Source organism: Arachis ipaensis, chromosome B02 (assembly GCF_000816755.2).
Source record: "Arachis ipaensis cultivar K30076 chromosome B02, Araip1.1, whole genome shotgun sequence".
In the NCBI taxonomy this organism is placed as follows: domain Eukaryota; kingdom Viridiplantae; phylum Streptophyta; class Magnoliopsida; order Fabales; family Fabaceae; genus Arachis; species Arachis ipaensis.
This window is the reverse complement of record NC_029786.2, coordinates 51,962,190-51,985,427: the sequence shown is the minus strand read 5'-3', so window position 1 is coordinate 51,985,427 and position 23,238 is coordinate 51,962,190. Positions and strand designations below refer to the sequence as shown.

The following is a 23,238-nucleotide window of genomic DNA, read 5'->3' as shown; positions in this document are numbered from 1 at the left end:
TTCTTGTGTGCATTATTCTCTTTCTATGATTGTGATCCTTGATTTGTTTAATTCTATATGTCCAATTATTCCTTGTATACATACATTTATATGATTGAGGCCATTATTTTATTAGCTCACTCACCCAAATAGCCTACCTTTACTCTCCATTGTTAACGAATTTTGAGCCTATGCTTAATCCAATTATTCTTTATTTTAGCACATTACAAGCCTAAAGCGAAAAATAATAAAGTCCCTTATTTGGATCTTTGATTAGCTTAGGCTAGTGAGAGTGTTTTATGTTCAAGTTTGGGGAGATTGGGAACATTGGTTGGGATAGAAGAGTGGTTGTATTTCTACATTTGGAAATTGGGTGTACACTCATGTATTAATCAAATGCAAAAACCTTATGCATTGATGTTTTTGTTGGTATGTAAGAAATCGTGATTCACACTTTTCACATCTCCACACAACTAACCAGCAAGTGCACTGGGTCAGCCAAGTAATAAACCTGGTCGATCCCACGGAGATTGTCGGCTTGAAGTAAGCTATGGTCATCTTGTAAATCTCAGTCAGGCGGATTCAAATGGTTATGAGGTTTTGATAATTAAAATATAAATAAAACATAAAATAAGATAAAGTTACTTATGTGATTCATTGGTGGGAATTTCAGATAAGCGTCTGGAGATGCTTTGTTGCTTCTAAACCTCTGCTTTCCTATTGCCTTCTTCCAATCATGCGTGCTCCCTTCCATGGCAAGCTGTCAGATCCTCTCAGTGAAAATGGTCCTCTACGGTTTCTGCACGGCTAATCAACTATCGGATTTCTCGTCTCAGATGAAAAATACCAGGTACAGCTACCGCATGGCTAATCATCTGTCGGTTCCCGCTAGCATCAGAATAGAATCCATTGATCCTTTTGCACACTGCCACTGCGCCCAACATTCGCAGGTTTGAAGCTCGTCACAGTCATCCCTTCCCGGACCCTACTCGGAATACCACAGACAAGGTTTAGACTTTTCGGATCCCAAGAATGGCTGCCAATTATTCTAGCCTATACCACAAAGATAATAATCTCACGGACTCGGTCCGTGTATTAGATATCCAAGAGAATATGCTCCGGCTGTCGTCCAATGACTATGTTGAACATCATGTAGACCGCTTTGTGGTTGTCAAGCACGCGGATCCTGACTAAGCAAGTAACAAAGATTGGATAATTGTCACGGGTCACCCCTTCATTCTGACTTGACTGAATTAAGTACGAGAGTATATCTTGGAGAAGAAGTAGGCGTGAATTGAAGGAAAAACAATAGTACTTGCATTAATTCGTGAAGAACAGCAAAGCTCCACACCTTAATCTATGGGGTGTAGAAACTCCACCATAGAAAATACATAAGTGAAAAAAGTCTAGCCATGGCCGTGAGGCCAGCCTCCAAATGTGAACAATAATCTATGACAACATATCTCCCTTTTAAAAGTCTCTAAAAGTAGTTTTTATACTAAACTAGTAACTAGGGATTACAGAAAATGAGTAACTAAGTGTAGATAGTGCAGAAATCCACTTCCGAGGCCCACTTGGTGTGTGCTTGGACTGAGCCTTGAGCTTTACACGTGCATAGGCTGTTCCTGGAGTTAAACACCAGCTTTGGTGCCAGTTTGGGCGTTTTACGCCAAGATGTTTTAGGCTGACTTTGGATGCCAGTTTGGGCCATTAAATCGCGGACAAAGTATGCACTATTATATATTGCTGGAAAGCCCAGGATGTCTACTTTCCAACGCAATTAAAAGCGCACCAATTGGGCTTCCATAGCTCCAGAAAATCCATTTCGAGTGCAGGATGGTCAGAATCCAATAGCATCTGCAGTCCTTTTTCAGCCTCTGAATCAGATTTTTGCTCAGGTCCCTCAATTTTAGCCAGAAAATACATGAAATCACAGAAAAACACACAAACTCATAGTAAAGTCCAGAAATATGATTTTTGAATAAAAACTAATAAAAATATAATAAAAAGAAACTAAAACATACTAAAAACTATGTAAAAACAATGCCAAAAAGGGTATAAATTATCCGCTCATCACAACACCAAACTTTTCAGATAGTGTTATTGATTTTCTTAGTTTAGTTTGTTGATTCTTGAACACAGCTACTTTATGAGTCTTGGCCGTGTCCCTAAGCATTTTGTTTTCCAGTATTACCACCGGATACATAAATGCCACAGACACATAACTGGGTGAACCTTTTCAGATTGTGACTCAGCTTTGCTAGAGTCCCCAGTTAGAGGTACCCAGAGCTCTTAACACTCTTTTTGCTTTGGACCACGACTTTAACCGCTTAGTCTCAAGCTTTTCACTTGACACCTTCACACCACAAGCACATGGTTAGGTACAGCTTGATTTTTGCTACTTAGGCCAGGATTTTATTCCTTTGGGCCCTCCTATCCATTAATGCTCAAAGCCTTAGATCTTTTTTACCCTTGCCTTTTAATTTAAAGGGCTATTGGCTTTTTCTGCTTGCTTTTTTTTCTTTTTTTTTTTGCCACTTTTTTTTTCGCAAGCTTTGGTTTTCACTACTTTTTCTTGCTTCAAGAATCAATTTTATGATTTTTCAGATTATCAATGCCAAAAAGGGTATAAATTATCCGCTCATCATTTGTTTATATTGTAAAGCAAAAGAAAGAAAAATGAGAAAAACAAAAGCAAAAAATAGAAAAAAGAAAGAAAAAAGAAAAAGAGAAAGAAAGAAATAAAAAGAGGACAAAATGCCCCAAGGTAAAGTTTATAAGAATCAATGCATATGAGTTATAATAAAAAAGAAAATGCATGAGTATGTGAAAAAGTGAGAAAAATGGGTAGTTAGGTTAGTACTTAATTGTATAGGCCATTATATAGGTTAGGTGGGAAGGTCTAGACTAATAAAAGATTCAAATTCTAGTCCACTTATCCATATATGATCCTACCTTGACCCTAGCCCCATTACAACCTTATGGAAAAGACCTCATGATATTTGTATGCATGCATTGAATCATTGTTGATTGTTATATGAAGAACAAATTTTGGAAATCATGATTAGGGAAGAATTGAGTGAATCAACCCCTAAACACTTGAGTGAATAGAGCGGATACATATCCGGTGAGGGTTTGATTGCTCGATTACATGTGTTCACCACTATCATCTATATTCATGCAAGTTTATGAATCCTTATGATAACTCCATGCAATTGTGGGTTGAATTTGATATCCATTGTTTGAGCCTTTGTGCTTGCATGTATTCTTTTGGAATTTGATTTGTTTTGACCAGGCATTAGCATTCATATAGTTAGTTGCATTCATTTAGATAGTTGCATTTAGGTAGTTTAGTTGCATTGAATAAATGTCATACCCTATGCTTCATCCTTGGTTAAGCATGAGGACATGCTTGGTTTAAGTGTGGGAAGGTTGATAAATCTCCTTTGTAGGGTTTATCTTGTGTTGAATTTAGAGCATTTTGATAACCTTTCCTCACATTTATTCAATAAAATAGTATGGTTTTGTGATTGTCTCTGTACTTGTGCTTAGATGTGAAAATATGCTTGTTAGACCTTTAATTTGATAATTTTGATTCACCTTTGAGTCCCACTAGATGCCTTGATGTGTTTGCTAGTGATTTCAGGTTGAAAAGGGGCCAAGAAGGGATCAAAGGAGTGAAAGGAAAGCATACAAAGTGAAGAAATCATGAAAAGTCAAAGATTTGAAAAAGCCCATGGGTGCGCGGGGGCACTGTACACCTCCGTGTGGATCGCGAAATACCCCAGGGGCGCGTACGCACGCTATGCATGTATGCGCCAAGGGCCGCACATGATTCCTTTAGTCAAACACGTGCCTGGCGATTTCGGGGGGTTTCCAACCCCATTTGGAGCTGAATTTTTGGCGGAAAAAGGCTAAAAAGGCCAAGGAATGAGGGGGAAGGCATATGAGAGATGGATAGACACACATTAGGCTTGTTTTTAGTTAGTTTTAGAGAGAGAAGCTCTCACTTCTCTAGGATTAGGATTAGGATTAGGTTTAGTTCTTAGATCTAGGTTTTAATTCATGCTCCCTTCTACTTCTTCTTCTTAATTCTTTGTTGTTGCATTTATGATTCTTCTATTGTTTGTTATACCTTCTTCTACTTTGTTTGTAGATCTACTTTTGTTCATTCTATTTTCTTCTAATGCAATTTGAGGTAATTCATGTAGATCTTGTTTTCTTAGATTGTTGTTGTTGATTTCTTACGTTCACTTGTTGTTAGATTCTATTTTTGTTATCAATTTACTATGTTTCCCTTTTGTGCCTTCCAAGTATTTGATGAAATGCTTGGTTGGATTTTAGTGTAGATTTTGTTCCTCTTGGCCTAGGTGGAGTAATTAGTGATGCTTGAGTTATCTAATTCCTTTGTTGATTGATAATTAGAAGTTGCTAATTGATTTGGATACCACTAAAGCTAGTCTTTCCCTTGGGAGTTGGCTAGGACTTGTGGAATCAAGTTAATTCATCTAATTGACTCTCCTCCATGGTTAGAGGTTAACTAAGTGGTAGCAATGAATAATTTGTGGCCACAATTGAGGAGGATAGCTAGGATAGGACTTCTAGTTCTCATACCTTGCAAGAGCTTTGTTAGTTATTAGTTTATTTTCATTGCCATTTATATTTTCATGTCTTTCATCCCAAAAACCCCAAAACATAACTCATAACTAATAACACGGACACTTCATTGCAATTCCTAGGGAGAACGACTCGAGGTTTAAATACTTCGGTTTATAAATTTAGGGGTTTGTTAATTGTGACAAATAATCTTTTGTATGAAAGGATTATTGTTTGGTTTAGAAACTATACTTTACAACGAGACTTTATTTGTGAATTCTAAACCACACAAAAGTCCTATTCATCACTTAGCATGAGGACATGCTAATGTTTAAGTGTGGGGAGATTTGATGCACCACTATTTCGTGGTACATCTTGTGCTTAATTGAGTGAAATGTATTCACTATTCTCACACTTATTCATGTAAATTGCATGTTTTACATTTTTCTTCCTGATTTTGTGCTATGATTGAAAACATGTTTCTTTGGTCGTAATTTAGCTAATTTTAATCCTCTCTTATTACCATTCGATGTCATGATATGTGTGTTAAGTGTTTTCAGAGATTACAGGGCAGGAATGGCTTAGAGGATGGAAAGGAAGCATGCAAAAGTGGAAGGAATACAAGAAATTGAAGGAACTGCAAAGCTGTCAACCCTGACCTCTTCGCATTCAATCGATCATAACTTGAGCTACAGAGGTCCAAATGAGGCGGTTCCAGTTGCGTTGGAAAGCTAACATCTGGGGCATCGAAATAATATATAATTTGACATAGTGGCCATGCAGATAGGCGATGCGCACGCGCACTTGACACGCACGCGCACATTGGCAAAAAGTCCATCGGCGCGCACGCGCACCTGGCGCGTACGCGTGACATGCGCGACGTACTGTCACTGCAGAAATCGCTGGGGGCGATTTCTGAGCTCCTTTTTGGCCCAATTCCAAGCCCAAGAACACAGAATAGAGGTTGGAGAATGGGAGAATCATTCATCATTCATTCATTATTCACAATTTAGGTTTTAGATGTAATTTCTAGAGAGAGAGGCTCTCTCCTCTCTCTAGGTTCTAGGTTTTAGGATTTCTCTTAGATTAGGTTTACTTCTTCTCCATTCCAGGTTCAATGTTCCTTTAATTTAGTTTCTCTTTTACTTTTATTTGTTCTAGTACTTTGGTTTATTTATTTCTCTTGTAGATTCTCTTCTTTTCCAATTTGGTTTATGAACTCTCCATGTTAGATTTGATTTCTTTATTTAACACAATTTGAGGTATTTCAGATTTATGATTTTAATTTAGCTTTTTACATTCTTGGCTTGAATTGATTAATTGGAGACACTTGAGTTATCAAACTCCTTTGTTAATTGATAATTGGAATTTGCTGGTTGGTTTGGATCCCTCTAAAGCTAGTCTTTCCTTAGGAGTTGACTAGGACTTGAGGAATCAAGTTGATTAGTCCACTTGACTTTCTTTTATTTAGTAAGGGTTAACTAAGTGGGAGTAATGAACAATTCTCATCATAATTGATAAGGATAACTAGGATTGGATGTCCAGTTTTCATACCTTGCCAAGAGCTTTTCTAGTCATTAATTTACTTTCTCGCAATTTACATTCCTTGTTCAACCTTTCAAAAACCCAAAAATATATTTTTCCATAACCAATAATAGTTACACCTTCCTGCAATTCCTTGAGAGACGACCCGAGGTTTAAATACTTCGGTTTATTTTTATTTGGTTTGCTTAAGTGACAACCAAATTTGTTTGTACGAAAGGATTTTCTGTTAGTTTAGAAACTATACTTGCAACGAGAATATATTTGTGAAATTCTTTACCGACAGAAAACTGTTCGTCAGTTGGCAATCCAACGTTACCCACAACATTGTGAATAAATGAGCCTTCTGGAGATTTTGAAAATCTGTAGCGACGCGCACGCGTAGTTGACGCATACGCGTGGATGGGTAACGTTGGACCCCAAACGCTACCTCCAATGTTGGTGGCCAACATGCGCGATTGTGATCTCCAAAGTCTAAATTTGAAAACGCACAACGACGCGCACGCATCCATGGCGCATACGCGCAGACTTGACTTTTGAGAATCCACGCGTACGCATGGATAGGCCAACGTTAGAGGCAACGTTGCCAGTCCAACGCTAATGCCAACGTCTTCAAAACGCTTTTAAAACTGGAAAATGGGATTTTTGCATCCATGCGCGCGTGCAGCACGCGCACGCGTGGATGTGCATTCTGACCCCAAAGGCGCATAAGTGCAAGGCACGCATACGCGGGGGTGGAAGAACGTTGGCACTCCAACGTTGAGTCAAATGCCAATAACAGCAAGTATATCTGATTTTTAAGAATGGCATTTGAGTCAACGTTGGCTATCAAATGTTGACTCCAACTTGAGCACCAAAACTTTGTAATTCAAACAGATCTCTTCTCAACAGCAAAGGAAACCAATGGAAGCAACTTCAACCCAATTCCATCAAGGCCAAAAGCCCAATTCAGAGATTGAAGATCAATGGAAGAAAGTGTATAAATAGCTTAGAATTTAAGTTAGAGAGGATTTTTTCACTTTTTACTTTTCGGCTCATTTTAATTTTCGGCACTTCTTTGAATTCAGTAATGTATCTTTCAATTCCATTTTCCATTTTGAGAGCTATGAACAACTAAACCCCTTTCATTGGGTTAAGGAGCTCTATTGTAATTCAATAGATCAATAGTAGTTTTCATCTTCTTCTTCTTTCTTTTCTCTTGATTGTTGTTAGAAAGCTTTCGATCTTAATTCAATCTTTTTAATAAAAATCTCATTTATACATCTTTAAAAATGCATCACTTTAATACAATGATATTTTTATTAAAAATAAAAATTATAATAAATATCTCATATATTTGTTAGTAAATTATATATAAATATTTTTTGCAGCAAAAATTATAATCACATATATTTACTTCAAGATTTATACTTTAAAAATTCAGTATATTAATATTTTTTATTTTTCAATTTTAGACTATCACAAACATTACTTACTCTCCAATAATGATAATGCTTTAAAAAAAACACAATTATATGATCTTAAAATTATATAATAATTTTCAAAATAACATAGAAAATATATAATTACCTAAAATATAATATTTGTGTAGTAACTTAAAAAATATGATGATTTTTATAATTTTGTTTGGCTATCTATATATAGAAGACGAAAAGACCATAATTATCTAACAAAATTAATTTTATTTATTGCATTCAATTTGAATGAGTAAAAAATAATCTTATTTTAGTTTAGTCCTTAATTCACATGATTTAAATTTAGCTCAATAAATATATGCGGGGGTTTTTCGCCCTCCGCAGATTGTGGGGGTTTTCAGTATATTACGTCGGTTTCCAAAGGCATCCAGTTACACTATTTTGGAGCGATCTTGATTGACGTTGTGGGGGTTTTTAACCCCTGCAAAATCAAAAGACTAAAAACTATTTTTCTATTTGTGGGAATTATAAACTGCCTCAATTTAAAAATCACTACACAAATAAAACTACCATAATATTTTTATTATGCATATATATAGTTTTTTATTTTATAAGATATTAATAAATATGAAAATTTTAATACTAATAAATTCATAAAAAATATAAACGTAATTCATAACTCATTGTAATGAATAATAACTTTTTTATATTATAATAAAATACATTATCTTAATTAACATTGTCTTCATATATCTATTCCTAAAAATTAAAAATGTTAAGATTTAATAAATTCACAACTACCACTAATAAGTTCACTATTTAAATAAGTTTGTGTAGTAAATAAAATCTAACAAAATATCCTAAAAAAAAATTCACAACTAATCAGTCTTTAAAATAACACTAAACAATGTTTTCACGATTTTCATTGTTTCCGCCTGATGATGATGGTCTTCCTGTTGTTTGTGTAATAGTTTCATTCTCAACATCATTAGCCTAAAATAAATTAAATCAAAAATGTCAACCTAAAAATTACCAACATTTATAGAACTATAACAATAATTCAAAAGAAAAAAAAATCAAAGTATAAAAGAAAAAAATTAACCTTTTCAAATGTCAAAAATTTGAACAACAAATTGAAGGTGTGAGGTTAGAATATACGAGACTAACAATGTTAGAATATTAGCTTAATATAACAGTTATGATTCATCATAATTTTCAACATGATTAGTGCAACATAAATGCCACAAGAGAAGGCAATTTACCTGAGTTCCGTGGTCAAATATACTAGTAAGTTCAACAAGAATTCTTCCTTCTTTAGAAAGGAAATAAGCCTTTAGTGCAGTCAATGTCCCATCAAATTTAGACTCTAAACGTTTAAAATTAGCTTAGGAGTAATTGGTAGAAGACATTGAAATTGAAGAATTAGCAAACCGGCCAGGATGATTGGCACCTCTGAAAGTATTAGTAGGTGTAGCTCCAATTTGCAAGCATCGCACCCTACCAGAATGCTCTTCCCCAAACACTTTGCCAATAGCATCATTTGTGAATGGTCCAGATTCATCTTTTTCATTTTTAGTCATAAGTAGTTCAATTTGTTCCTACAATTGAAATTTAAACAACAAAAATATAATAAAATAACATTAAAATTTGTCGGATTCAGAAGTTACATTTTTTACTAAAATAGACTTATAAATTCAACTTACCACTATATCCTTTGCTTCATCAGTTACATCTTTCTTCTTATGAGTTTCTATATATATTTCTCTACGGCTAATTTTTCGCCCAGTTTCTAAAAAATATGTAAAAAAATATAAAAAAGGTTAAGAAGCATAACATAATTTAGTAAAAACAAAAAAAATGAATTATAGTTCATACTATTTCATGTCTTTTTCTTGAGATGGGTTTTGAGCCACCAGTATGGGAAATTGTTTGCTTCTTGCGAACTTCTTTGTTTCTCCTACACATCTCCTATTAAAAAAGAAAAATAAAGATTAAAGAAGTGATCACATATTAATATTAATTTTAAAAAAGAAAGCATGTTACCATTGTAGAAGGTAGAAACCGATATTGAACGAAGGATGCCCATTGATCTCTGTCGATATCAATTGGGACATTATCAATGATTGCTTGTCTACTCATACATGAATCATAGAACTCATTCCACAACTTAATTCTATGTTGAGACCACTTTTTTGCAAGGCTCATCGCTTTGTAATGCCCTCAGAAATTTTGAAATGAAATTTTGGCTATAAAAAAGAATTTAGCACCTAATTAACAAGATGTCATTATTAATGTATAACTTTAATAGGCATTTGATAAAAGTAAATATTTATAAAACATACCTTCAGCAAGTTACTAAAACACTCTTCAAACCTAGATCGAGGTATACCTAAAGGTCTTGACCACTTTGAGAAATTGATTGGAAATAACTTACAATCAACTGCTAATGTCCCTAAATATCCATCAAGCAAACCTTGGCTTTCCCCAATAGCTTGTTGATCTTCAAAGTTTACAACAACTTGCTCATCTCTAGATAAGTTATCTATTTCTTTAACTTTTAGCCTTCTAGTCTTAATAGTTTCATCTGTGTCTTTATTTGCATATAAAAAATAATTTGTCAGAAATAACAGGAGATTAATAAATTAAATTAATGACAGATGTTTCCTATGTAAGTTTTAAAAATTTAAACTAAATTAATTTTTGAACTAAATTAAAAATTTAAAAATTAAATCTTTGTATATAAAATTAATTATATGTAAGAACAAGTAGAAAATGTTTCCTATGTTGGGGAATAAGCTTAATCAAAGTAATCTAAGAATACTTATTACTCCTTGTCTTGTATGGTGGATCATAGGTGATATTGACATATGAGCAATTTTAAGTAACTTTATATATGACACACCACTATATATAAATATATCAGGATCAACATATAATTTGTCAAAGACTGTAACCTAATAAATGGTTTTTATTTAAATTTTGAAAATGAGAAACTTGGAGAATTGGTAATATTATAAGAGTAGTACTATTTCATATTTTTATTTTCTGACTCGGGAGTTGGGTAAAAAATATAAGAAATATTTTGGGCTAAATTTCTATACAATTGAAATTTATATCATGTGGCTCCAACTAAATAAACTTTAGCATTATTCAATCATAGCAATATAGAACAATGAATGATTGGAACTATGTATCTTACGTTATTATTTTATTATGTGGGATGTGATACGTGTAATGAATCTTTCTATTAAGAGAATGTTAAAAAAATTTTAAACGCATTACAGAAATCATAATTGAGTAATTAAAATTAAAAAACAGATCCTTCTATTAAATTCTTTTTCCCAATAATTAAAATTGCAAAAAGATATTTAAAACGAAAAGAGTAATTCTCCACCTATTAAATTCTTTTTCCCAATAATTAAAATTGCAAAAAGATATTTAAAACGAAAAGAGTAATTCTCCACATACAAGTGATTTTCAATACAAGTCATACAAGTCATTTATATTCACGCCGTTTCACGTTTTTTTTTTGCGCCTTTTTTTCTTCTTCTTTCTCTGTGCTTCCTCTTCCTCTTCCTCTTCCTCTTTTTCTTCTTCTTCTTCTTCTTCTTTCTCCGTGTCTCTTTTTCTTCTTTTTCGTATTTTTTCTCTCTCGTTATCATCGTCATCAACACCACCTCTTCCTCCCTCTTTTTTTATTGAAATTTCTTCTCCTCTTTTTATTTTTTCTTTCTCCTTCATCAAAATTACCAGAAAAAATGAAGAAACATTATTCAAGGAACTATTTTACCGTTCTTCTAGATTTTTTTTCTAGATTGTCTCTGTCATGTGCCTAATCCTTAACCAGCAAAACATTAAAAGATTTCAAGAAGAAATATACTGTCTCCCCCTATATTGGGTGTATTTCTTAAATCCTTTGGATGTATTTCTGTAATCCTTTGGGTGTATTTTTGTAATCGTTTGGTTTATTTCTGTAACTGTTTGGGTGTATTTCTGTAATTTTTTGGATGTATTTCTGTAATCGTTTGGGTGTATTTTTGTAATCGTTCGGGTGTATTTCTGAAGTTCCATCATCTTGAAAACAATTTCAAAGCTTGATTTCAGAAACCATGAAAAAAAAACAGAAGGAGATCGAAGGCAAAGAGAGAACGCTTTTCCATACAAATCATACAAGTTTTTACGTTTTTTTTGTGCCTCTTTTTCTTCTTCTTCTTTCTCCGTGCTTCTTCTTCTTCTTCTTCTTCTTCTTCTTCTTTCTCTGTGTCTCTTCTTCTTCTTTTTCGTAAAAAAGGAAACGAAGATGAAACACGCGAAGATAGTTCAGTAATGCGCGTGTTAGGCCCAACTTGTAAGACTTGTAAACAAAAATGACTTGTATGTGTAGAACTCCTCAAAAGAAAATTTATAATAGGACTTAATACTTTTTTAAATGAAATCCATCTGTATTGTAGAAATCCACCCTCTCCTTATTTCTTTTGTTGTAAGAACACTTTAAAAATAAACCAAGTTTATTAATTCAAAAAATTTATGTAAACTTGCCAAATAAGTATATAACTCAAATACTTATTAATTCAAATACTTATTTTTTTCTCTATTTTAAAATAAGTATCCTTTTTAAAACTTGACTTATTTTAAAACGGAAGAGTATAATGAAATAAACTTGATTATTTTAAAACACTATTGTTTAAACTACCTCTAGAAAGGATTCAGTTATAAATAATGAAAACATGTGTATTTCCACAAACTAAAAAATGCTATATATAATTTAAACTTACATGAATGAAAAGCATTAGATTTATACATATTGGCATATATTCATATATCATTTTATCACTTCTCTACTTTCATACAAGAAATTGCATAAAAAAATATAACATATAAAGATTGAAATATAATCATTTGCATTTATTTAGAAAGCAATTAGCTGGAAACTTAGCATGAGACAACAAATTTATTGTGCACCATACCTATTGTCTCCACTGCCAATATTCAGAAGATTGATGTCCACCAAAGTGCCAAGTATGTTCTTGGGATCCTTGGTTAGGAAGTGAGTGATCCGTAGTACTATCCGGATTTCCTTGCATTATGGAATCATGATTAGGTGGTGAGCTATTCGTAAGTGAATTGTGTACTATGTCCTCATTAGATTGATCAAAACCCCTTTTAGGTTGAGGAGATGATTTCAGCAGATTAGTAAAGCGTCTACACTTCGGCATTGCTGTAAATGCATTTAACAACAAAAAGTTTGATAAATTAACTCCAAAAGCATGTTATATTCACACAAAATTAGGCTAAGGATAAACTTTATGATTTATGAACAAATCAAAGGATTAACCATAACCTTAAATTAACAAATATAAGCTTAAACCTTAGATTTCTCATTATCAGTCAACTACGTCATCGATCAATTGGTTTGTTGCCAACTGCATGTATTCATCACTGTTACCAAAAAATTGATCAAGAACTTGCTCTTGATGTGGCTCATCCTCATCTGCAGCCTCTTCAATTTCATGACCCATTTCATACAAATCTCTTGGTTTTAAATGGACAACAATACTCTATCCTTTATTAACGACATCATTTACATAGTACACCATTGATGCTTGTGACGCTAAAATATAAGGCTCATCTTCTTCATGTTTACCGGTATGAATGGGTCTATCAAAGTTAACACAATAAAAATTCCATTGATCTCTTCTATATCCTCTATATCGAGTAGAATCAGCCCATTTACATTTGAAGGGAACAACAGTGAATCACCCATAATAGCTAAGCTCAATTATATCCTCCAACTTCCCGTAATAGGGTACATCACCTTGTCTTAAATTTCTGTCAACTCGACTTGCAACACATGGTGTGCTAGATGTTAAATAGACTCCACTATTCTGTGTCCTCAAACCTTCTTCACGATCAACAGTTTGAAATGTGCAACCATTAATTTTATAAGCACTATATCTCGTTGCATTTGATAAGGGGCCTCGTGCTAAAAATTTTATGTCAGTAGACAGCTGTTCTATGGTATCCGGGTTCATTATCTGAAATTGGGATAAGTTATGAGGTTTAAAACATTTATATCTTAACAAGCTTCCCATTTCATAAACTCTAATACTTAAGTAACTTACTCATTTTTCAAATCACGAAACAAAATCCTTAAACACTCTCTTCTCTATGTCTATGGAGTTCGGTCTCCTTCCCTTTGAGCTTCTTATTATGTATTCCCTAAATTCATTGCATGAAGAATTAAATTGGATTTAGAGTACGTCACCAACTGATATAGATTATGAATATATTACTGCAAATAACCTCAAAGTGTTTACTCACTTCACATAATCCTTGACGGCTTGACAATTTAGTAACACATATCTATGGGCTTGTAGCTTTTGCTTTTCACTTAAAGTAAAAAATGTACCAGAACTCCCTGCTTTACCCACCGTAGGAAATAGACAAGATTCAGAGCATCCCCTGTCAAGTGGGTCATCACATACACGTCTAGGTCTATTGAACCCTGTCTCTATATCCTTAAAATAGCGAGAACAAAAAGTGAGACATTCCTTAGCTAAATATCCTTCGGCTATAGACGCTTCTGCTTATGCTCTATTCCGTACATGGGATTTTAGATGGCCTAACTCCCTAAAATAATATAACAAAATCAAGTAAAAATGACATGACAAGAGATATATCTCTAATGATATTTAGTTCATAATATAAAATATTTTACCTTTCAATTGGATAAATATATCGATAATGCACTGGACCTCCGAGCTTTGCTTCCTCTACTAGATGGACTGTCAAGTGAACCATAACGGTAAAGAATGATGGAGGGAACGAAATTTCCAATTGGAAAAGGACGATCATTATGAATTGTTGGAGCTTGTCGAGTTCAGAAGTACTTAAGCTTTTCCCAAAAAGGATCTTAAAGAATGAGCCAAACTCAACCAATACCGCGGTAACATGATCTGGCAGCAAATGACGAATTGCTATTGGTAATAATTCCTCCAAAAGAATATGGCAGTCATGACTTTTCAATCCAAAATTTTTTTTCTGTCCTTCATCAACACATCTCGAAATGTTACTTGAGTATCCATCTGGTAGCACAACATTCTTCAAAGCCGAAAGAAAAAGCTTCTTGGTATCACGTGTTAGTGAAAATAAAGATAAATGATATGATCCATTGTCACGTGGCCAGAGATCTCGCCTTATGCCCATTTCTTTCAAATCTTTCCGTGCCTTGAGATTGTCCTTCGATTTTGCTTTATCATTAAGCAAAGTGTACAAAATGTTATCACACACATTCTTCTCAATGTGCATAAAGTCCAGATTATGACGTAACAAATTGGTTTTCTAGTACAGAAGATCAAAGAAAATGCTTTGCTTGTTCCACTGCTTGACTTCTCGTCGAGGTCTCTTCCCACTACTATGAGATTCTTTCCGTTGCTGATCTCGTGTTTCAACACCCTGTTGTTGTTCAAGAATGTCAACACCTGATAACTTCTTAGGTGGACCACGCTCCTCTATGCTTCCATCAAAATGAACACGATTCAGTCTAAATCTATGATTTCTTCCCAAAAAACGTCTATGACCTATGAAGCACCATTTAGAACTATGACGGAGATAACAAGGATAAAAATCAAAGTTACAAGAGGGACAAGCTAAACCAATGTGTGTGTTCCAACCAGATAGCATACCTAACCCAGGAAAATCACTTATTGTCCACATAAGAGATGCATGCATTCTAAATGTGTTTCTAGATGATGAGTTAAAGGTCTCCACACCATCATTCCACAAATCTTCCAATTCATCTATAAGGGGCTGCAAGTACACATCTATCTTATTTCCCGGAGACTTCCTTCCTGGAATAACCATTGATAAGATGAAAGAAGTGTGATTCATACACATCCAAGGTGGAAGATTGTATGGAATTAGGAACACAGGCCAAATGCTATTAGTAGAACTCAAGGCTCCAAAGGGATTAAAACCATCAGTTGCAAGACCTAAGCGAACATTTCGTGGCTCTTCGGCAAACAAAGTGTGCGTCGCATTAAAATCCTTCCATGCTTGGCTGTCCCTTGGATGTCTCAGTAATCCATCTCTTGCAGGTGCAGAATTATGCCATTGCATGTGCTCAGCTGTCTTGCTACACATATATAATCTTTTTAACCTTGGCTTCAGTGGAAAGTATCGCAAAACTTTTGCAGCTTGCTTTTTCTTTTTTTTCTTAAGGCTCCATCTAGATATACCGCAATACTTGCATGTATCTTGTACGTTATCTGAATTGTCATCTAGATATAACATACAATCATTTAGGCAAGCATTTATCTTGGTATATTCCAAGCCAAGTTTGCAGATTACTTGCTTGGCCAAATAAAAACTAGAAGGCAACCGTATTCCATCAAATGTATCTCTCAACAAGTTCAATATCATAGTCATGGCTTTATCGCTTATTCTACACAAAACATTTATGTGATACAATTTTATTATAAACTCTAAATTTGTGCATTTACTGCCCTCGTGCAACTTTTCATTTCCATCTCTTACAAATTCATTGAACTCGCTACCATCAAAAGAGGCTTCATGTAATCTTTCATCTGCGATGTCTTTGCCTCCATTGTGTATAACTGCATCATTCACTCCCGTTATACCTTCATCCCCATGGTGGCCGAATACATCATTCATTAATGTGTTTAATGGATTCTCTTGATATGGTGTCGCTTGCACTTCTATACTACTTGGCTCAGCAGGTTGTATCTCACCATGACGATTCCAAACAAGATAGTTCTTGGTAAACGGCTTTAAGAGCAAGTGATCCTGAACTGGTCTCTTTGCCATTTTTCAAACGTACATCGTGGACATGGACAACATATTCTATCCGAAATGGCCGCTCTCGCAAAAGCAAAATCCAAGAATCCATTTATGCCGTCCTTGTATTCTTTTGTTGTTCGAGATTTTTCAATCCAAGTTCTATCCATTTGTAACTAATTTATGCAACCAAAAAGTAAACTAAGTTGTAACATTGAAAAGGAATAATTAATTTATTTTTTTACAGTAATTAATACATTAAAACTCGTTATCATAATCATTATAATAAGTAATTTATTTTTGAATGCTATTTTATGTCTCATTGATTTTTTTAAGTTTTTTACACACAAATATTTTAATATTCTTTAAGTATTGGTGGTGTTTTATTGGTGTAGACTAATAGAGAATTTTAACAACTTACAACTTTTTAAGTTTTAATCTTTTATACTAAATTCTAAGTAGATATATTTTTTCATATCACCTTTAAGGACTTGAATAATTATTTTATATGTAATTAATTTCGTTTTAGTTTATACTTGGTTAGTTTTTTAATTAAATTTTTATCAAAAATATATTCAATAAATATTATAAGTTTTTATGTCAACCATTCTAACTATAAAAAATTAAGTTCTAATTTAATTATTGGATATTTTAAACCCTTCAAGGCTCGAAGAATACCATTCTAAAGTATTTTAAAATATTTATTTATACAGTTAATCATTTATTTTTATGTGGTAAGAAACTATAAAAAGTGTTATATTTTATAAATTTTGTTTACATGTAAATGTTACTATGTGTTTTTTATGTTCAAGTTTTAGCTGTTTAAAAATATTTTTGAAGTTTCGTCATGTCAAGCAGTTAAATAAACCAAAAACTAGAAAAACAAAAAAATCACTAGAACCTAGAAGGGAGGATAGGTATTTCAAAAATAAAATTCCAAAAATGAGATACATAGAATTTTAACAATTATAACTATTTTATTTAGAATAAAGAACATGTAACTACTTTATTGAGTCAGAGAATTATCTTGTAAAAGGATTCGACAGAATAAATTGGATTAGAACCGAATGTATCCGTGAAATAAGAGCAACAAATATGCCAAATAAACTATTCAGATACAAACAATTTTCAAAAAAAAAAAAGATTAAAACAGTTTAGTATAAGCATCGGCAAATGAAAACTTTAATTTTGAATAACAAAATGCAACATAAAAAGCTCAATTATAAAAAAAAAAACGTTTCCCTTTATTTTAACTTCAATTAAGACAGGATGAACTCAATTTAAATACAAAACTGACACAGCGAGACAAACATTACAACTTAGGCATCCCAAGATAAATAAAAACTCAAGGGTCGTTATTATTATCGTTACAATATGCATATTAATCAAATAAAAAAGAATGCATCTTAAGCATGTAACTAATGTTTTGTTATTAATTAGTAGTACATGATAATAAGATTCATACCACTAATAATAATAACTGTGAGTGATTGTGGCACTGACTCGTATATATAGATGGCAAGGTATTCTATGGAGCTTTCAAGAAGAGTTTCATTATATGGACTTGTCAAAATAAGTCAAAACTGACTATTTCTATTTTTTATGTTCACAATTTAATCATCTAGATTTTCTCATTCTATCTACAAATTTAGCACCTAATTTTCTTTAATCAATTCCCACAAATGAAATTTGCAACATTAAATTCTACCTAACAGGTTACGAAAAAATTCAGCTCTTGGTATAACAAGAACAGAAAAAATAATTTCTCTCAATATAGAACATCATGCTAGGGATAGGAGAGGAAAATAGAAAAAAAAAGTTATTTATAAAAATTAAAAGCTTTAAATTTCCCATATTAGGTTTGCTTCAAATTTTTTCAACAGATTTTAATTGAGAAATGAGGAAGTCCAAGTTAATGAAGCATAAAGCATTCTTTGTTTCAAATGAGCTTGGAGTATCTAAATACCATTTCACCTTTCAACAAGCTAAATATCAAATTCAAAAAAATCAATAACATCTAACAAATTACTAAGATATTATCTTCAATATCCACTCACAGAGTTCTAAAAAATTATTGATCTCATCAAGGCCTATAGCCAAATATCAATCGAAGGCTTATGCTAACGTTTTTTTGTCTTTTCTTTTAATGTATTACTAGTTTATAGTCCTCCAATTTTCTATTAAATAAACCTACATAGTAGAAGTACTCTAGTACTCTAGTAGGAATCAAAACTATTAATACACCATATATAGTAGTCAGCCAAGAATTTAATTAAGAATCTTAAGACGTTGTCTTCTTTTTGGAACCTAGCTAGTAGTATAATAATAGATAGATATAGATAACATTTTATCATGGTAACATGGACTTGAGAGTCAAATTGATTATATAATCTTGACATATGAGAAATAAAAAGAAAAGAATATTAGAAATTCATCAAAATTTATTGTTTTTTGTTATTAATTAATGATTAATTTTTAAAAATATGAGTATATTGTTAAATTATTAAATTAAAAAAGTTAAATTAATAACTAAAATAATAATAAAAAATAATAAATGTTCTCTAAGATTTTTCACAAAAGAAAATAATATGGTGACACCAATAAATGAAATAAAATGTGTGGTTTAGCAACTGGCAAAATGGCAACGGCGGACAGGAAAGAAAAGAGTAATGCAACAGATTTGGATTGGAAAGAAAGCTGCTAGAAGTTATATGAGCAAGCATACGTATCAACAAAAATTGAGAGAAAGAGATGAAGCATTGAGCAAACACGTTTTGTGGAAGACATTCTTCCTCTTTTTTACAAGTAAGTTATTATTCTACTTCTGATTTTTTTTTTCTAAATCTGACTATTATGTCATAGATTATTCTTGAGTCATATCTTAGGTTATTTGGTTCTTCTTTCTCATTTCTGTAGAAGAATAAAACTAGTATAATATCACATGAGAGAAATTAAGAGATTAGGAAGAAAAGTCACGGATTTATTTTTCGTTATATCTTGGTTTCTAGTATAACATTGGTTTAGAGTTAACTCAGCGTTTTTGGAAGCTCAAGTATAGAGCTTCATTTCTCTTGGCGTGGAAATCAGGTTTTGGTTCCATTGATGTTTTTTTAATTGGTTAATGCATTCTAGATATATATTTATTAAAATTTTACCATTATTGAGAAGTGATGAGAAGACAGTGAGTTAGATAAGAAAAATAATGAATATATTTTATATTTTCTATGGGAAGGAATAATCAACTCTAATCCAAATTGTTCAGCCACAATAAGTCATTCAGCAAGAACTGACAACAGCTATAGCTAGATAACCAAATTAAATTAACTAAACTATTTTATGCTTTTAATTAATCAATATCTTTGTTTGTATTGAGAAAGAGATTGAAAAATTGCAGAAATGGAGAGAGGGATCATTGTGGGAAGTAAAGAATAGGGGAAAAGTATTCAAAGGCTGTGTCCCATATATGATTCATCCAAAACAAGTACTGATATATTAGCAACCACTAAATCATGGGAAAAGTTTAATCAATTGGTAGTATAAAATTCTTGCGTAAAATAACATTTAATAAACATTACACTTGCAAATTGCAAGTGACTAAATTGTATGAGAACATAAATATGATATGAAATCTCTCAATTTTTCAAAGATAACCTTATCCCCACATGATTATTTGTGATCTCTATCAGAAAGTGATGAGTTATTACTGAAAATCTCTTGTATCATATACAACAAGTGCTGGACATGTGTGCTCCGATCCAATATGAAAGCACCCCGTATTGACAACAAATACATTTAAAGAACATCGAAAGCACTATAAGCTCTAAGAACGGACATATATTGTACATCGAAGATATTGAAGTCGACGCACATTAGAAATACTTATTTTTTGGTGAATTCACTTGTCTTGTCTATCATTTATTTCTTTTTTCCTTCTGTATTCAAATTTTTTATTTCTGTTTTCCTTCTATCGATTTAATATGAAGTTTAGAAAAAAAAGTAAAAACAGAACAATAATAAAGCAGTACAGAATCAAGAATTAGCATTGAAGAGAGACTCAAGCAGCAATTCATTTAAATGGAGGACACATTAACCTAAATAAACAAAGTTCTGTATAACCATGGCAACAAATCCCTCTTTTATTTATCACACATGCAATTCAAATATGAGCGTATGAACCCTAACTTTTTCCATCTGTATATGCTACAAAATTGTTACCTTTGTATAAAAGTACAGCTGCCACTATGAACGCGAACAGCAGCAGCAATGGAACGTGAACAGCAGCAGCAAGACGAACCCGAACCCGAATGTGAACAGGAACAGCAGCAGCAACACGCGCCCGCTAACAGCAGCAGCAACACGAACGCGAGGCACAATGACGAACAGCAGCAATCAATGAAGAAATTCAGAAGCAGTTACAATGTTAGAAGAGTGGGAGCAGAAAAGGGTGGGAGGAGAAAAAATTGGGTTTCGCGGGAAGAAGAGGTTTGTGCGCCTGTAAGATTGTGTGGGCAAATTGTTTTTAATTTAAGGGGGTTTTTAAAAACCCTAATATTTAAAATTAAAACTCCCGTTAATAATTTTTTTAATAAAATAAAATAAAATGTTTTGTTTTCAAATTCAAATTTACAGTATTTTTTTAAAACCTCCGTTAACAAATATAAATTATAATACATTATGTGATATTTAAATATCTAATCAAATCAGTTAATTGATATAGGTAATTTATTAATAAATTGTATTTAATGAGTTAAAAGAAACAAATCGCTAAACATTCTCATAAGCATGTCACATTAACTCCATCATTAAGTGCAGAAACCTAATTTTTATATAATAGAATAGATAATAAGTAGAATATATGAGAATATGATATGTGACATATTTTAATTATCAAATTGGTATTATATAATCGATTTTTTCTTAATCCTTATTGCTTGTTTGTTGTAAATTTTTACGTAATTACTTAATAATTTCTGCCTATAAAACTATCAACTACCTAATATTATGATTTAATAATAAAAATGATGATATTAATATTTTTTCATAAGTCTTATTATTATTTATAATTAGGAAATAACCATAAATAAATGTACTTCCTGAATGAATGTTATTTTTGTTGTCAAATTCTATATTACCTTTAAAATTTTAGCGTAATTGAGTCTAATTTCTACATTTAATTTTGAAATGACTTTACTCAAAAAAAATTAATATGCAAATCATATTATTATTATAAAATTACTTTTTTAACATAATTAGTGGTGCTTATTTGAACTATTAAATTTAGTTTCTAATGATATTAAAGTCAACCTATTTTATTATCTTCTACTTTCAAAGAATTTACACGACTGACATAAAAATATAACAATTGAAAAAAAATTCATTACAATGGATATATTCATTTTAACAAATATTCTTCTATCTAATACTATAAAAAAATACATTGGCCATTTTGAATTGTTACAGGTCAACTTCCATCCACAGTAATAGAAATTGAATATAAAATAGTAAGAGCGATAAAAATCGCGATTCTTATAATTTTGAATTGAAATAGTAAGAGTGATAAAAATCACGATTCTTATAATTTTATGTGACCATCTATATATAGTTGACCAGACAACTATGATTATCTAACAAAATTAATTTATATTGATTGCACTCAACTTGAATAAGTAAGAAATTATCTCATTTTAATTTAGTCCTTAATTCACATGATTTGAATTTAGCTCAATATATATGATATGATTTTATTTGATTTAATTATTAGTTGAAAATATTTCAATTGCCTATTTTATTCATACATTTATTATTTTAATGACTAATAAATTAATCAAATTAATTAATTAGTACACAAAATAAATTTGGTTTAATAAATTAAAAGAAATAAATTAAAAAATACTACCAAATCAAATTGATATAAATTATAATAAATTAAATGATATTTAAATATCTAATCAAATCAATTAATTAATATAGTTAGTTTATCGTAATAACTTGTATTTAATGAGTTAAAAGAAATAAATTCGGAAACACTCTCAGAAACATGCCACGTCAGCTCCATCATTAAGTGCACAAACCCAATTTTTATATAATAGAATAGATTTGATACAATTCGGTACACTTACTAATAGTTTGTGGTTTTATAAAATCTACATTATTTATCATCTCTGAAATCATGGATATATGGATGGGAATTTATTCACCAAATCTTTGAATGCGTTAGTTTTTCTCTTGTGGAGAGCAGAAGGCCTATGGCGAAAAATGCGCTCATCATTGACGAGAAAGGATTCTACATTTGTGCATTTCCTCTGATCTCATAAACTAAACGAAGAGCAAGGTACCAAAACACTATAAATACCTTATAGAACGATTTCAATAGTAGCAAAAACTACCGATAACACAAAGTAACCTTCATCAAGTTTTCTTACATCCTTTGTTGTTTTTCAAGTAAGGAAACAAATCATGTCAAGTGCCCAACAAAGCTACAATGCAGGCCAAGCTAAGGTAAAAATTCATTTTTTATTTTTTATTTTTTTCAATTTTCAACTTTTACACGTTTTAGTGCTATATGTTATTCCATATTTTTGAATTTGGAAGGACATGTTCTTGTTAATTTATCTTTCATTAACCAACATAAGATTGGTTAGGTTGGCAAATATCTTGGCCTCATAGCCTAAGGAATTGGTTGAATCCAAGCAAGAACAAAAAATATTTAACAGTAAGACTACATTTAATTTTAAAAATAGAATGAGATAAAACACAAAAAATAAAGATACAAAAATTAATTTGTTTATATTTTATTTTATAATAAATTGAATATAAAATATAATAAACAATTAAATATTTAATATATGTCTATTTTTTCTTTTACACATAATTAAAAAAATGATAAAAAATATAATTATGATAAATTAAT

The 23,238-nt window shown here is 31.8% G+C and overlaps 2 protein-coding genes across 2 annotated transcripts in view; one reads left to right on the top strand and one right to left on the bottom strand.

Annotated features, from left to right (window-relative positions):
* LOC107627244 lies at positions 14,874 to 16,358 on the bottom strand. Its single transcript, XM_016330096.1, has one exon. It carries the CDS (start codon positions 16,356 to 16,358, stop codon positions 14,874 to 14,876), a length of 1,485 nt encoding a protein of 494 aa, XP_016185582.1.
* The window catches only part of LOC107627243 (late embryogenesis abundant protein 1-like), a 1,141-nt gene continuing 622 nt past the window's right edge, over positions 22,720 to 23,238 (top strand). The window contains exon 1 of the mRNA XM_016330095.2: positions 22,720 to 22,826. Coding sequence (XP_016185581.1) covers positions 22,785 to 22,826 — 42 coding nt within the window. The 5' untranslated portion in view covers positions 22,720 to 22,784. The remainder of the gene's footprint in view (positions 22,827 to 23,238) is intronic.